Below are 15947 nucleotides of genomic sequence, written 5' to 3' on the forward strand. Positions count from 1 at the left end.
ACCTGGAAGGGACCTGCATCCCAGGAGGGGACCCACATGCCAGGCAGGGACTGACACCCCGGGAGGGGATGGACAGCCCAGGGGTGGACTGGGACCCTGGGCTGGGACTGGGATCCTGGGAGGGGACCAGGACACCAGGAAGGGACCCGCATCCCGGGAGGGGATGGACAGCTCAGGAAAGGACTGGCACCCCAGGAAGGGATGGACGCCTCCGGAAGGGGTCGACACACTGGGAAGGGATCCACATCTCAGGAAGGGACCAGGACCACAAGAAGGGATCAACAACCTGGGAAGGGACTGAGACCCCAGGCGGGGACCAACATGCCAGGAGGGGATGGACACCCCAGGAAGGGAACCACATCCCGGGACAGGATTGACACCCCAGGAAGGGACCCATGCCCGGGGAAGGGACTGCCACCCTGGGAAAGGACCCGCATCCTAGGAAGAGGTCGACACCCTGGGAAGGGACCCACATCTCCGGGCTGGTCCCTGCCCATGCAGGCCGGTCCCCAGCGCGTCTCGGCCGTGGGCAGCGTGGCCGGGGGGCTATGGGGGGGTCAGGGGTCAGGGTGGTGCAGGGGAGCAGGTTGGGGGGACAGCTGTCCCCCTGTACCGGGGGCCTTTGCCTTTCCCTGCCACCTGGAGGGGACCCCAGCAGTGCAGACCCCCCGGTACAGCCCCCAGACCCCGTCCTGGGGCAGGGCTGCCCCCCAGCCGTGGGGTGGGTGCACGCGGGGCACACGCATGTGTGTGTCACATACACAGTATGTGCCCGCTGCCCGACACGGCCAGGGCTCGCCCCCTGCGCAGCCCCCCACCTCTCTGCCCCCCCCCCCAGCCCACGCCCCACAGTGCCACTCGCTGGCCACCGGGCTATAAAAAGCCAGGACGTGGGTGAAGGAGGAGCTGGGCAAGTGCCCAGGGGGAGCACCAGGCCCTGGACCCCCCCGCAGCCCCCTCACGCTCAGCCCCAAGAGCCAAGGACGGGCACACACGGCCGGGCCCCCATCAGCTCACAGCACCGGGGCTCGGGCCAGGGAAGGTCCCGGGGGGGCCACAGTGACCTGGAGCAGGGGGACACACACGAGCCCCACAACACCGGGGGAAGCAGAGACTATGGGGCAGGGCAGGGGGCAGGCAGCAACCCCCCCCTTGCCTGCACCCCTGAGCCCCCCCCAGAGCACCACCCCAACACAGGGGGGGCTGCAGGAGGGCCAGGACAGCACCAAATGTCACCCAGAGATAACCCCGGGGGACCGAAGGCACCGGAACAGCGCGGGCAGGGGGAGACAGTGCCGCACAGCCCCCCCGTGCCATGGCCAGAGCCGCTGCAATGGGCGAGACCCTCGGGGCCGGCCGCAGGGGCAGGGTGGGGGGCAGCACCCCCCAGGGTGTGGGGTGGGTGCGGGGAATGCGCCTCCAGGGCGAGGTGGGGTCACAGCCTGTGCCCCCCACCGTCCCCCCCAGCCCAGGGCAGGCATCAGCTGTGGCACCCACTGCCCATCCCACAGCCCCCCTCCCCGACCCCCCCAGTGCTGGCTGGGGGCTCCGCAGAGAGGGGACATGGGAGAGGGGGGCCTGGGGAGTGGGGGACAGGGAAGAAGGGACAGGAAGACAGGGGACATGGAAAAGGGGGTCTGGGGACAGGGGGAGAGGGGAACGGGTGAGAGAGGACATGGAAGAGGGAGTCTGGGGAGAGGGGACATGGAAAAGGGGGTTTGGGGACAGAGGGAAGAAGGAGGGGGGGTTCTGGGGAGAGGGGAACAAGTGAGAGGGGACAGGGGAAAGGGGACAGGGGACAGAGGGTCTGGGGAGAGGGGACATGGAAGAGGGGGTCTGGGGACAGAGGGACGGGGAGAAGGGGTCAGCGCATGCTGCTGTGGGGCAGCCCCCCCACCCTCTGTGCCAGGTGGCAGAGGGGGTCAGGACAGCCCGGCAGAGCCTGGGACATGCCGGGGTGGGGGGTGAGCGGGGACGGGGGGTGGTGGCCATGGGGACACGGAGAGCCAGCAGCTGGGGCCCAGCGCAGCGTTTATTGGTCTGAGGGCAGGTTACATTCTGCTGTCGGGGGGGGTCAGCAGCGGCCCCGGCCCCCAGGGACACCAGGCACCAGGGACGGCCAGCAGCGCACAGGTCCTGCCTCGTCCCCGGGGGGCTGGGAGGGGGGCGGGGGGGGAATGAGTCACAAATGTGGGTCCCCCGCACCCCTCTGCCCCCAGCAGCACCCCGGGACCCCTCAGCATCCTTGCCCGGACCCCTCTCAGCAGCGGGACCATACAGGGGACAGCCAGGACAGCCGAGCCATGTGTCCCCCCCCAGCCGGGACCCGCTGCTCAAGCCCCACTCGGTGCCAGCAGCGCAGAGGCAAGGGACAGGCCAGCGCAGAGGAGCTGTGACAGGGGCAGTGAGAGGGCAGCTGCAGGCAGCACCGCAGGCGCAGGCAGGGACATGGCCGACGTGCCACCTCTCCGGGGCAGGATGTCCCCCTTTTCCCAGGGGGCACACGCCCGGGCAGACCCACCTCTCTCCCCACTCCGCTGTGCAGCCCTGGGGAGCAGAGACAGACAGCAGTCCCCCAAAACCGTTACAGCCCCCGGCCAGGCAGTCCGGGCTGGGGGGCAGCCCCCCGGCGGCACAGAGGCAGCCCCCCCAGGAGGGGACATGGTGTCCCTGGACGGTCCCGTGTCCCTGGCGCTGCCGGGGTGGGCAGGGGGCGGCTGCGGAGTCGCAGGCAGGGCTGGGTCGGCCGCTCTCAGGACCACTGCGCCTTGTGCTGGAAATAGGCCTCGAAGCGGCTCTGTGCATAGTCCTGGGACGGGAAAGGGGAGTCAGGGACTGCCCATGCCCCCCCTGACACCCCCAGCCCCCCCCACACCCGCAGCAGAGGAGGGGGGACGTGCAAGGGGTGCCTGGGCAAGCCCTGCACCAGGCACCCAGGGGCAGCGCTCACCAGGTACCCGAACTGGATGGTGGAGATCTTCGCCTGCAGGATGGACCACAGGCCCCAGAAGAAGTGAGAGGCCAAAGCGAACCTGATGGGGAGCAGCCGTCAGCCCCACCGGGACCCCCCTCCCTGCCCCACACCGGCGCAGGAGGGAGCGGGACGAGGAGGGTTTGGGGCTGCTGCCCGCTCTGTGCAGTGGAGATCAGGGGATGTGCCCCCAGGACAGTCCCCACAGCCACAGGGACCCCCCCCGGTCCCAGCGTGCCCCTCACCGGTTGATCTCGGTGAGCATCTCCTCCTCGATGCGGGCCTGCTCCTCGTGCGTGGTGTCCCCGCCTCGCCCCGAGTCCTCCGAGAGGTAGTGCCGGATGAAATGCAGCTGGAAGGGGGACAGAGCTGGCACTGCCCTGCCCGGCAGACCCCCGCCAGCCTCCTTGAGGCCCCCCCCTCACTGGGAGCACCCCCTGCCCGCTGCCGAGGGCCAGGGCAGCTCTACCTGCTGCTGCCGGCTGGGGTAGTTCTCCAGGGAAGCCTTGAAGAAGGGCCAGGAATCGTGGGTGTAATTGTAAACCCACTCACAGAAGTGGTTGCCGATGTCGAAGCCCCTGGGGGAAGGGGAGGGTGAGCAGAGCCCCGGCCCCTCACACGCAGGAGCCTGGACCCCACAGCGGCTGCCGCAGGGACCCCCGCGGCCCCCAGCCCCACCGGTAGTTGTAGCTGCTGTACTCGAAGTCGATGAGCATGAGCCTGTCGGAGGAGGAAGCCTCACGCCCGGCCAGCAGCAGGATGTTCCCTGCGCGGAGACAGGACGGGGGCTCGAGGGGACCCACCAGCTCTCCCGGAGCCGGGGGGCAGCTCGGGGGGGCAGGAGGCTGAGCCCATACCCAGGGTGGGCAAGGCGTGGCCGGGGAGGCCAGGGAGGGAGACCCCCCATGATGGGAAGCAGCCGCCACACTCACCCTCCTGGACGTCATTGTGGCAGAAGACGACAGGCGAGGGGGTGGACTCCAGCAGCTCCCTGCAGGTCAGGGGAGAGACGCCTCAGTGGGGGCAGGACCTGCAGGCCCTCGCCCACCAGCTGCAGGGACGCGGGGGCCACCACTGCCACCACACACAGGCGGACAGAGCTACGGACACAGCTGGGACCCAGAGCGTGAGGAACCTGGTGGGAACCGTGCTCCAAGGACACCGGGACCCCTCTGAGAGCCGTCCCCCAGGGACCTGTGCAGGGCCCTCGGATGGAGGGCACCCTCCGAGGACACGGGACAGAAGGGACCGCTCCCCAGAGAAGCTGAGTCTCCCCAGGCGCCCCCACGTGAGGGGGCTGGCCACGAAAGGAGGCTCAGCCCCGGCCCTGCGCCAGCGGGCAGGTGAGGTTCACCTGAGGCTCTTCATCTCTTCCTGCAGGTTGTAAGTCTTGAGGTGGTTGAACTTCTTCAGCTGCTCTTCCTCGGGGAAGGTGAGCTCCGAAATCTGCTTCAGGTACCTGGAGCCAAGGAGACGGCGCTGCGGTGGGACGGACACCCCTGGGTGCTGCCACCCCCCCAAAACTCCTCTCTCCCCATCCTGGCGCTGAGCTGGGGCCGCCACAGAGCTGCTCTGCACCCTGTTCCCGTGTGCCCCACCAGCAGCTGGCCGGGAAATGTCCCCGTGCTCCAGACCCCGGGAGATTTCAGGGGCTGAGGTGACCAGGGAGGATGGCGCCTGCCCTCACCACTCCATGGTCCCAAACAGCCACTTGGGCTCCTTGTTGAAGGGCATCACCATGCCGTGGAACCGCGACATCTTCACCGCGATCTCCTTGGAGATGTCGGGGTCCCACAGGTCCTCGGTCCGCAGGCGCCGGCTCTGGGGGGACACAGCAGTGATGCGAGCAGCCCACCCAGGGGGGCCGGCCCTGCCCTGGGAGCTACGAGAGGCCCCGTGGGGTGGCTGTCCCTGCGGTGGATGGCCGGAGCCGGGGAGAGGAGACCCCCCCAGGCAGGCTCCTGCGGGATGGGGCGAGGGGGGGCCTGTCCCATACCGGAATGTACTGCTCCAGCCGCCCCTGGGGAAAGACCCCATAGAGCCGTGGCCCCAGCGCCCGCTCGGCCAGGATGGCGAACATCACGCTCTCCAGCACCAGCGAGTCCACGCCCTGCGGACACAGGCAGTGAGCCCCCACGAGCCCCGCAGCCCCCATGGCCCCCACAGGAGACACGGGGCGGCTGCCAGGCCCCAGCCAGGAGGAAGATGCTGGCAGAGCCCCAAGCCCCGCAGCTGCCTGGGTGCCACTGGCTGGGGGCGTGCCACAGGCCAGGGGGTGCCAGCGCCCGCACTCACCTGCAGGATGGCCCCATAGACACGCAGCAGGACCTGCCGGGGCTCGTCCCCCACGCTCAGGATGTGCTCCGGCAGCGTGCACTTGAACAGCAGGTTGCTGAGCCCCCCGCTGCGGGCACAGGCTGGTCAGGGGCTGCGGGGGTGTCACCGGGGGGGGCCTTGGGCATGGCAGGGGGGCAAACGGGGAACTCGGGTGGAGACATGACTGGGAGAGAGCCAGGGGCACCCTGGGGGGGGAAGCAGGGGTAGGACTGGGGCACCTGGCAGGGGAAAGGGCCACCGGTCGGCGGGACAACAAGGCCACTGGTCAGGGGGGCAACTGGGGGCCAGTGGGAGGGGGGATGGCTGGTCAGGGAGGCAACAGGGACTCCAGTTGCGGGGGGCAATTGGAGAACAGGACACAGGGCCACCGGGAGGGGGCAACAGTGGGACACTGCAGGGGGGACTGGGCCACCGGTCAGAGCAGTAACAAGGGCACTGGGACGGGGACTGGGCCACCGGTCAGAGGCGTAACAGGGGCACTCCTGTAAACAGGGACGGGGACTGGGCCACTGGTCAGGAAAGCAACTGGGGGACACTGGGAGGGGGAGAGGGATAGGGGCTGGGGGGGCAACTGGGGGAGATCGGGAGGGGGACTGCACCACCGGCTGGGGAGGCAACTGAAGGACACCAGGAGGAGGACAGGGACACTGGTTTGGGGGGGGACAACTGGGGTACACTGTGGGGGGAACTGGGCCACTGGTTGGGGGTAACTGGGGCACAAAAGTGAGGGGACTGATACACCGGCGGAGGGGCAACTGGGGGATACTGGAGGGGGAGCAGGGACACCGGCTGGAAATCAGGGACACCGCCTGGGGGACAGGGACACCGGTTGGGGGGGCAACAGGGGCACCACGAAGGGGACAGGGACACTGGTCAGGGGAGGACACTGGGAGGGGCATAGGGACACCGGTCGGGGGGACAACAGGGACTCGGGGGTAGGACACGACTGGGGGAAGAGACTGGGGCCTCTGCCGGGCGAACTGGGGGGAGGACCGGGCCACCGGGGGATGGGCAGCCGGGCTACCGGTCGAGGGGGGACTGGGCCACCGCGGGGGGGGGGGGGGGGGGGGCAACAGGGGCACCGTGAGGGGGTCAGGGCCACCAGGAAGGGGCAGGACAGGGCCACCGGGTGACACCACAGAGGGACCCCGGGGTAAGGCCGGGCAGGGCCTGGCCACTGCACCCCCATCTAGACACCCCCCCCACACACACCCCGGGGCGGCGCCCCCCGTACCTGACGGGCCCGATCCCGAATTCCTCGGGCCCGATCAGTTTCCAGGAACCGGCGAGGAACTCCCGGCACCAGGCGTAGGCCTGCAGGCGGGTGGCGGCGGACACGACCCCGCTCCCGCTCCCGTTCCCGTTCCCGTTCCCGTTCCCCCGTCCCGCCGCCGCCATTGCGGCCTCGCCCCGTCCCGCTGGGCCGCGCCGGGCGGCGGAGCCGCCCGTCGCGGCCCAGCGGGGCGGGGCGAGGCGAGTGCTATCCAATGAGACGGCGCGCTCGGCTGCCTCTGCCCAATGGCGATGCGCGCCCGGTGATGACGTCACGACGCACGACCAATGGGGGGGCGCGGCGGGGATGAGGCGCAACGTGGAGGTGAAGGCCCGTCTGCGGGAGCCGGCGGCGGTCGCCGAGCGGCTGCGGGGCTCCGGGCGAGGGGATGGGGAGAGGCTGGTGCAGGCGGACACCTTCTTCCGCGTCCCCAGGGGCCGGCTCAAGCTGCGCCGGCGGACGGTGAGGACGGGGGGAGGTGGGGGTGCTGGTGGTGGGGGTTGTGGGGGGGCGGCCTGTGGGCCCGGCCTGGCCTGGCCTGGATGACCCAGACCCTGACCTGGATGACCCTGACCTTGACCCTGACCCTGATGGACTCTGAGCCTGACCCCGCTTGTCTGACCCTGATCCTGACCCTGACGGATCCTCCCTGATACTCCCTGACCATGACCTGGCCTGACCCCAACCCTGCCTCTCCCGCCTGACCCTGACCTTGACCCTGACCCGACCCTGATGGACCCTGACCCTGACCCGACCCTGATGGACCCTGACCCTGATCCTGACCCTGATGGACCCTGACCCTGACCCGACCCTGATGGACCCTGACCCTGATCCTGACCCTGATGGACCCTGACCCTGACCCGACCCTGATGGACCCTGACCCTGACCCTGATGGACCCTGACCCTGATCCTGACCCTGATGGACCCTGACCCTGATCCTGACCCTGATGGACCCTGACCCTGACCCGACCCTGATGGACCCTGACCCTGACCCTGATGGACCCTGACCCTGATCCTGACCCTGATGGACCCTGACCCTGATCCTGACCCTGATGGACCCTGACCCTGACCCGACCCTGATGGACCCTGACCCTGACCCGACCCTGATGGACCCTTCTTGGTACTCCCTGACCATGATCTGGCCTGACCCCAGCCCTGCCTCTCCCGCCTGACCTTGACCCTGATGGATTCTGACCCTGACAGACCCTGACCTTGACCCGTGCCCCTCCCAGTGTCTCCCAGTGTCCTCCCCTGACCAGTGTCCCCATCCTCTTTGTGGTGCCCCTGTTGCCCCCCCAACTAGTGGCCCTGACCCCCCACTTGATGGACTCTGACCCTGACCCCGAAGCCGCTGGTCTGATCCTGACCCTGACAGACCCTCCCTGATACTCCCTGACCATGACCTGACCTGACCCTGCCTGACCCTGACCCTGCCTCTTCTGCCTGACCCTGACTCTGACTTGCCCTCCTTGACCCTGACTCTGCTTGCCTGACCCCCCCGACACTCCTTAACCCTGACCCTCCTGGACCCTGCCTCTCCTGCCCAACTCTGACCCTGACCCTGACCCTGTGTGACCCTGACACTCCCTGACCTGGCCTGACCCTGACCCTGGCCTTATGTCTCCTGCCTGATCCTGACCCTGTCTTGCTTGCCTGGTCCTGACCCTGACCCTCCCTGACCCTGATCTTGCCCCTTCTGCCTGACCCTGACCCTCATCCTGACCCTGTCTTGGCCTCCTTGACCCTGACTCTGCCTGAGCCGAACTCTGACCCTGCCTGACTTGATCCTGCCTCTCCTGCCTGACCTTGGCCCTGCCTGACCCTGACCTGGCCTGGCCCTGGTCTGGCCTGACTCTGACCTTCCCTGACCCTGCCTCTTTTGCCTGACCTTTACCCTGCCCCTGCCTGACCATGACCCTGACCTGTCCCCATCTCTGACCTTGACCCTGACCCTGATCCTGCCTCTTCTGCCCAACCCTGACCTGCCCCTGCCCCGCTGCCTTCCCAGGATGGCCGGGGGGAGCTGATCTTCTATGAGCGCCCCGATGCCACCGGCCCCAAGCTCTCCTGCTTCAGCATCACCCCCACTGACGACCCCGACGGGCTGGAGGTGAGTGCTGGGGGGGCCCGGGACAGCGCACCCAGGGGTCCTGGCTGCTGTCCCCACCCTGTGGGGGGCTTCTGCCCTTGGCCTCGCCCCCCAGCACGGCCTGGCATTGCGGCTGCCCCTCTCAGCTCCTCTCCCACTGCGCAGGCGGTGCTGGGGCAGGCGCTGGGCGTGCTGGGCGTGGTGAGGAAGGAGCGTCTCCTCTACCTCGTGGGACAGACCCGGGTGCACCTGGACCGCGTGGAGGGGCTGGGGGACTTCCTGGAGCTGGAGGTGAGGTTGGGGGGGGGGCCTGGCACCACCCTGGCTGGCAGCTGGGACCACGCAGCGCTTGCACCGTTCTCCCCCTTCTCCACAGATGGGCAGGGAGGAAGAGAGAGGAAAGCGGAAGGGGAAAGGGAAAAGGGAAAGGGAAAAGAGAAAGGAAAAGGAAGGGGCAAGGGGAAGGGAAGGAAAAGGGAAAGGAACGGAAGGGAAGGGGCAAAGGAAGGAAAGGGGCAGGGGCAAAGAAGGGGAAGGGGCAAGGGAAGGTAAGGGAAAGGAAGGGAAGGGGAAGGAGCGGAAAGGGGAAGGGAAGGAAGGGGAAGGAGCAAGGGAAGGGGAAAGGGAAAGGGAAGAGAAAAAACCCGGTGGGCTGAGATAAACGCAGTTTAGTAGAACTGTAACAGAAAAAAGGAAAATAACAATAATAATAATGGTAAAAGAATATACAAGATAAAGTAATCCAGCACACACCACTCACACCCGACGATGCGCTGCCCAGCCTGTCCCGAGCAGCGATGGCAGACTCCCGGCCCCCATTTCTGTGCCGAGCGTGACGTCCGTAGCACAGAACATTCCACTGGCCATTCCAGCCTCCTGTCTGTGCTCCGTCCCGGCTTCTGTGGGAAGTTGAAAAAAGTCCCTGAATAGTACAAAGATCACCTGGCAACACCTAAACCAGTGTGCATTGTCGACGTTCCTGTCACAGCAAATCTGAAACACGGCAGCCACTGGAAAGAAAATGAACTCTGTCCCAGTGGAAACCGGGATGGTGGGGCCTGGCCGGGGCGCGGGGGCCAGCCCTGCGGGCCCCACGCTCACCCGCCCCGTGCCCACAGGTGATGCTGACCGAGGAGCAGACCCTGGAGGACGGCGAGCGTGTGGCCCGGCAGCTGATGAAGGAACTGGGGATCGAGGAGCAGGACCTGATCTCCGGAGCCTACCTGGACCTTCTGCTGGCCAAGGGGGAGTCGGGCTTGTGAGGGCTTGCTGGTGGCCCCTCACTGGCACCCCTCACTGGGCTGTGACAGCACCAAGAGCAGGGGGACAGGGCTGGGCCAGCCCACCCCATGGACAGCTGCTGCCCTGTGCCCTTGGCTGCACAATAAAATTTGGGGACCGATGGCATCTGTGCCTGGGACGGGCTGCTCTGGGGGGCACTGGGGCCTCAATGCCGAGGTCAGGGCACCCATGGCCCTTGAATCACAGAAGGGTTTGGGTTGAAGGGACCTTAAAGGCCACCCAGTGCCACCCCCTGCCCTGGGCAGGGACACCTCCCACCAGCCCAGGTTGCTCCAAGCCCCGTCCAACCTGGCCTTGAACCCCTCCAGGGATGGGGCAGCCACAGCTTCTCTGGGCAACCTGGCCCAGGGGCTCACCCCCCTCACAGCAAAGGATTTCTTCCCAATATCTCATCCCAATCTCCCCTCTTCCAGTGGAAAACCCTTCCCCCTCGTCCCATGGCTCCCCTCCCTGAGCCAGAGTCCCTCCCCAGCTTTCCTGGAGCCCCTTTAGGGACTGGCAGGGGCTGGAAGGTCTCCCCGGTGCCTTCTCTTCTCCAGGCTGAACCCCCCCAGCTCTCTCAGCCTGTCCCCACAGCAGAGGGGCTCCAGCCCTCCCAGCATCTCCGGGGCCTCCTCTGGCCCCGCTCCAACAGCTCCGTGTCTCTCCTGTGCCGAGGCCCCAGCGCTGGAGGCAGCACTGCAGGGGGGTCTCCCCGAGCGGAGCAGAGGGGCAGAATCCCCCCCTCGCCCCCCTGCCCACGCTGCTGGGGATGCAGCCATCTTCCCCTCTGCTCCAGCCCCCCCAAGCCCTTCTCTCAGGGCTGCTCTCCATCCCTCCATCCCCAGCCCGGGCTGGCACCGGGGGCTGCCCCCACCCAGGGGCAGGACCCTGCACTGGGCCTGCTTGGACCCCATGGGGGTCACAGGGACCCGCTTCTCCAGCCTGTCCAGGTCCCTCTGGATGCCATCCTGTCCCTCTGGCGTGTCACCGCACCACTCAGATTGGTGTCATCCGCAAACTCGCTGAGGGTGCCCTCAGTCCCACTGTCCATGTCGCCAACACGTTAAACAGCACCGGTGCCAGTACCACCCTCTGAGGAACGTCACTCGTCACTGGTCTCCATCTGGACATGGAGCCATTGACCGCAACCCTTTCAGTGGGGCCACCCAGCCGGTTCCCCATCTTCTGAGTGGGCCATCCGTCAAATCCGTGTCTCCCCAGTTTAGAGACCAGGATGTCGTGTGGGACAGTGTCACACGTTTTGCACAAGTCCAGTAGGTGATGTGGGTCGCTGTGCTGGCGGGGGGGCCGGGCCATGGCAGGGAGAGGGGTCCCAGCGCTGGGGCAGCTCTGAGCTCTGCCCCCTGGGGAAGGGGTGCGGGGGGGAGAGGGCTGCGGTTCACAGGCCGCCCAGAGAAGCTGTGGCTGCCCCATCCCTGGAGGGGTTCAAGGCCAGGTTGGACGGGGCTTGGAGCAACCTGGGCTGGTGGGAGGTGTCCCTGCCCAGGGCAGGGGGTGGCACTGGGTGGCCTTTAAAGGTCCCTTCAACCTAAACCACCCCGTGACGCTGTGCTGGGCGGCAGCGCTCAGCCCTGAGCTGGGATTACGCTGGGGCCGTGGCTGTGCCAGGAGCGGAGCCCAGCGGTGCCAGGGGCAGGGGGGCCCGGGGCTGCTGCAGCAGCAGATGGGTGAGCGGGGGGGACTGGGGGGGCTGGTAGCATCTGTGCTGCTGTGCCATCTGCCCGCCCCTGGCTTCCCTGCCGGCCTGATCCTGCCCGTGGGGGGACCGGGCAGGGCTGGGGGGTCTGTGGGGCAGCACACCTTGGAGGGGGGCAGTGCTTGGGGCCTGGGCACGGGTCACCCATGGGGCAACATGGGGCTGGGGCCAGAGGGACACGGGGCATTGTTGCCGGGGCAGGGGCTGCTGCCCACGCTGATCCTCTGCCCTCCCTGAGGCCAGAGCTGAGAGCACTGGGGTGCACTGGGAGCACTGGGGTGTGCTGGGAGCACTGGGGTATAGTGGAATGTGCTAGAGTGTACAGGGAGCGCTGGGGTGCACTGGGCTGTACTGGGAGAAGTGGGAACACTGGTGTGCGCTGGGGTGTACTGGGACTGCTGGGAGTACTGGGGAGCACTAGGGTGTACTGGGAGCACTGGGGTGTGCTGGGAGTGCTGGGGTGTCATGCCTGGCCCTGCGCACCCGGCAGCAGCCGCTGGTGTGGAGCCACCGGCGTTACCTGTGGTGCCGCAGCCCCCGCTGAGGGACGGAGCCGGGGGCAGGAGCAGCAGCCAGGCCGTGCCCAGTGCCTGTGAGAAGGGAACGGCTGTGGCTCCAGGGGTCTCTGTGCCCCTGTCCCCCAACCCGCCCTGCTAACGGGGCGCTGCTGAGCCCACGTCTGCCGGCTGCATTTCCCAGGGGAGCCAGAGCTTCACAGGGGGGACGTCTCCCCTGACAGCCCCCCCAGAACCCACATCTCGGGGTGCTGGAAGGGCTGTGCTGTGCCACGGCATCAGCCCTTCACTGCCTGGCTGTGCCTGCCTGCTGCCACCGACCAGGACAGCCAGGAGACAGCGGCCTGTCCCCGTGTCCTGTCCCCGTGTCCCGGTTTCAGCCTGGAAATAGTTCATTCCCTTTCTAGTGATGGCTGTGGAAGGAACACCAATGATGCATGTTGGTTTAGTTGTTGCTAAGTGATGTTTATACTATCGAAGGACCTTTTTCAGCTTCCCATAGAAGCACAGGCAGAGGATGGAATGCCTGGAGGAACATTCCCTGCCACAGGCGTCATGCTCGGTACAGAAATGGGGCTGGTCGGGGTGGGGGATGCGCAATCACTGCTTGGGATGGTGCCAATTCACCAGCCGGTGAGAGTGACCCGTGTCATTATTGTTATTAATGTTACTTTTCCTTTTCTGGTATTATTTCTATTAAACTGGCTTTATCTCAATGCAAGAGTTTGGTTTTTCCGCCCTCTCCCCTCACCCTTATTGGGAAGGGTGAAAGGCCAGGGTCGGGGGGAACAGTGGCTTCATGGTTCTAGATCCCGGCTGGGGTTAAACCATGATACCCAGGACAGGGTGTCCCCTTCCTGCCCGTCTCCCCCAGCGCAGGCGCAGGCGGGCGTGGGGGTGTGAGGGGTTCAGAGCAGCCATTCTGGGGGTGCAGCCCCCTCTTACAGTCCCTGAGCCCTGTGGAGCTGAGAAGGGGCCCCCATCCCTGACCATGGGCCCTGTGCGGAGCAAGGGGGTCTGCCTGCGGCACTGAAGGCTGGTGGGACAGGGGTCGATGCGGGCATCACCCATGGGCAGTGGCTGCCCGGTGTCCCGCTGTTGCCCTGGCATTGTCCTGCAGGACAAGCAGCGTGCTGCCTCTGGGACCGGAGCAAACAAACCCCCGGGGTTCAGCGTTGCTGCCATGGGAGCTGGGTCTGCTCTACCCGGGAGCCAGGGAGGGGCTGGTCTGTATGGAGAGAGTAATGGAATCACAGAAGGGTTTGGGTTGAAGGGACCTTTAAAGGCCACCCAGTGCCACCCCCTGCCCTGGGCAGGGACACCTCCCACCAGCCCAGGTTGCTCCAAGCCCCGTCCAACCTGCCCTTGAACCCCTCCAGGGATGGGGCAGCCACAGCTTCTCTGGGCAACCTGGCCCAGGGGCTCACCCCCCTCACAGCAAAGGATTTCTTCCCAATATCTCATCCCAATCTCCCCTCTTTCAGTTTAAAACGTTCCCCCTCGTCCCGTGGCTCCCCTCCCTGATCCAGAGTCCCTCCCCAGCTTTCCTGGAGCCCCTTTAGGGACTGGCAGGGGCTGGAAGGTCTCCCCGGCGCCTTCTCTTCTCCAGGCTGAACCCCCCCAGCTCTCTCAGCCTGTCCCCACAGCAGAGGGGCTCCAGCCCTCCCAGCATCTCCGGGGCCTCCTCTGGCCCCACTCCAACAGCTCCGTGTCTCTCCTGTGCCGAGGCCCCAGCGCTGGAGGCAGCACTGCAGGGGGGTCTCCCCGAGCGGAGCAGAGGGGCAGAATCCCCCCCTCGCCCCCCTGCCCACGCTGCTGGGGATGCAGCCCAGGGTAAGAGGCAGGGCCAGCGCCCCTCCAAGGGCTGGGGACTCAGTGTGTCACCAGGACAGCTGTCCCCCTGCGAACTCTCTTCCGTGGCACAAAGCTGGCCTTGGTCTCACCCGGGACTCCTCATCAGTTGGGGGAGCCAGGATGGGATGGGGCAGGGGGTCAGGAGGGGCTGAAGGGGGGCTGCACCCCCACCATGCACAGATCGCCCCTGCCTCCCTGACCCCTCTCTCTGCGACCCCACCCCTTTCCAGCCCCCCAGGTGCAGATTGTCCTCGCTACCCCTGAGCCCCCCTTGCTGTATCCTCCTGCTCCCCAATGCAATGACCCTCCCCACGTCCTTGCGGCTTCTAGAGCCCCTTCGCTCCCTCTCGCCCCACCATTTCACCCCGTTCTCTCCATGCACGGACTCCCAAAAGCCTCCTGAGACCCCCTGCTCCTCCTGGCCTCCCCCCACTGCACCCCACTCCCCAAAGCATGGCCCCCCCGCTTCTCCCGGACCCCCCCATTGCACCCCGCTCCCCAAAACACGGACCCCCCATATCTCCGCCCCAGTGCACCCCCCGCCGTCTCTTGCCTCCACCGTTGCTCTTTGCCCTTAAGCAGGACCCCCCCGGCTCCCCCCGCCCTTCAGCACCCGGGACAGCGCAGCCTGTCAGCACCGGCAGCGCCGGACAGCTCCCGCTGCGCGCGGGGCCCCGCCCCTGCCCCCTGTGCGGCCCCGGCCCCTACAGCTCCCTATGGACACCCTACAGCTCCCTATAGAACCCCCTGCCCCCTCTACAGCTCCCTATGGGCCCCCTACAGCTCCCTACAGAACCCTCTGCCCCCTCTACAGCTCCCTATGGACCCCCTACAGCTCCCTATGGACCCCCTGCCCCCTCTACAGCTCTCTATGGACCCCCTACAGCTCCCTATAGAACACCCTGCCCCCTCTACAGCTCCCTATGGACCCCCTGCCCATCCTAAAGCTCTAGACTCCCTACAGCTCTATATGGACCCCCTAAAGCTCCCTGTAGAACCCCTACAGCTCCCTAGAGAAACCCTGCCCCTCCTAAAGCTCCCTATAGACCCCCTACATCTCCATATGGACCCTGTAAAGCTCCGTATGGGCCCCCTACAGCTCCCTATGTTCCCCCTGCCCCTCCTACAGTTCCCTATAGAACCCCTGCCCCACTACAGCTCCCTATAGACCCCGTAAAGCTCCCTATAGACCCCGTAAAGCTCCCTATTGAAACTCTACAGCTCCATATGGACCCCCCGCCCCTCCTTGTAGCTCCCTATGGACCTCCTGCCCCGCCCCTATAGACACTCCGCCTCTCCCTATATAGCCCCCACCTCTCCCTATGGGCTCCCCCGCTCCTCCCTATGGACCCCTGTACCCCTCCCCTGTGCCCCCTCTATACAGCCCTCTGAACCTCTCCTGTACATGGCCCTACATCTCCCTATAGGCCCCCCCGTGCAGCTCTGCCCCCCCCCGCACAGCCCTCACAGAGGCCCCCCCACCACGTGCCCCGCGCCCATTCCCTGTCCCCCCTTATACAGCCCCCGACCCTCGGCCCCCGCTGCACCCCTCCATAGGGAACTGCCGGCACTTTTCTGCTCCCCGCTATACAACCCCCTCTCCTTATGCAGCGCCCCCTCCCCTCCCTAGAGGGCCCCCAGCCCCAGCCCCTCCCCCTTCCCTCCAGACAGCCCCCCCCCCGCCTATACCATCCCCTGATCCCCTCCCTATACCACCGCCCGCACCCCTCCCTATAGCCCCCGGTCCTCCCTATACCACCGCCCGCCCCTCTTCTATACACCCCCGGCCCTCCCTATACCACCCCCCGCTCCTCCCTATACCCTCCCTCCCGCTCCTCTTCTATAACCCCCCTGGCCCTCCCCATACCCCCCCGCTCCCCTTCTTTACCACACCCGCCCCTCTTCTA

General features: G+C 66.8%; 1 protein-coding gene across 1 annotated transcript; it reads right to left on the reverse strand.

Annotated features, from left to right (window-relative positions):
- Positions 1 to 2014: 2014 nt before the first annotated feature.
- Positions 2015 to 6739, reverse strand: CHKB (choline kinase beta). The gene is made up of 11 exons (XM_063323812.1): positions 6543 to 6739; positions 5267 to 5375; positions 4968 to 5081; positions 4659 to 4792; positions 4326 to 4430; positions 3904 to 3962; positions 3650 to 3737; positions 3441 to 3549; positions 3217 to 3323; positions 2951 to 3032; positions 2015 to 2809 (listed from the first exon to the last, which is right to left on the reverse strand). The coding sequence occupies exons 1-11, from the start codon at positions 6704 to 6706 to the stop codon at positions 2753 to 2755; spliced, it is 1128 nt and encodes a 375-aa protein (XP_063179882.1). The 5' UTR covers positions 6707 to 6739; the 3' UTR covers positions 2015 to 2752.
- Between the last annotated feature and the right edge of the window lie 9208 nt (positions 6740 to 15947).

Source organism: Chroicocephalus ridibundus, chromosome 1 (assembly GCF_963924245.1).
Source record: "Chroicocephalus ridibundus chromosome 1, bChrRid1.1, whole genome shotgun sequence".
In the NCBI taxonomy this organism is placed as follows: Eukaryota; Metazoa; Chordata; class Aves; order Charadriiformes; family Laridae; genus Chroicocephalus; species Chroicocephalus ridibundus.

Excerpts from the sequence above, each read along its gene's own strand:
- CHKB (XM_063323812.1), bottom strand. The coding sequence starts at position 6,706 with ATGGCGGCGGCGGGACGGGGGAACGGGAACGGGAACGGGAACGGGAGC. Across the intron at positions 4,431-4,658 it reads CTGTTTGGGACCATGGAGTG|GTACCTGAAGCAGATTTCGG; the intron begins GTGAGGGCAGGC and ends CCTTGGCTCCAG. Across the intron at positions 3,738-3,903 it reads CCACAATGACGTCCAGGAGG|GGAACATCCTGCTGCTGGCC; the intron begins GTGAGTGTGGCG and ends GTCTCCGCGCAG.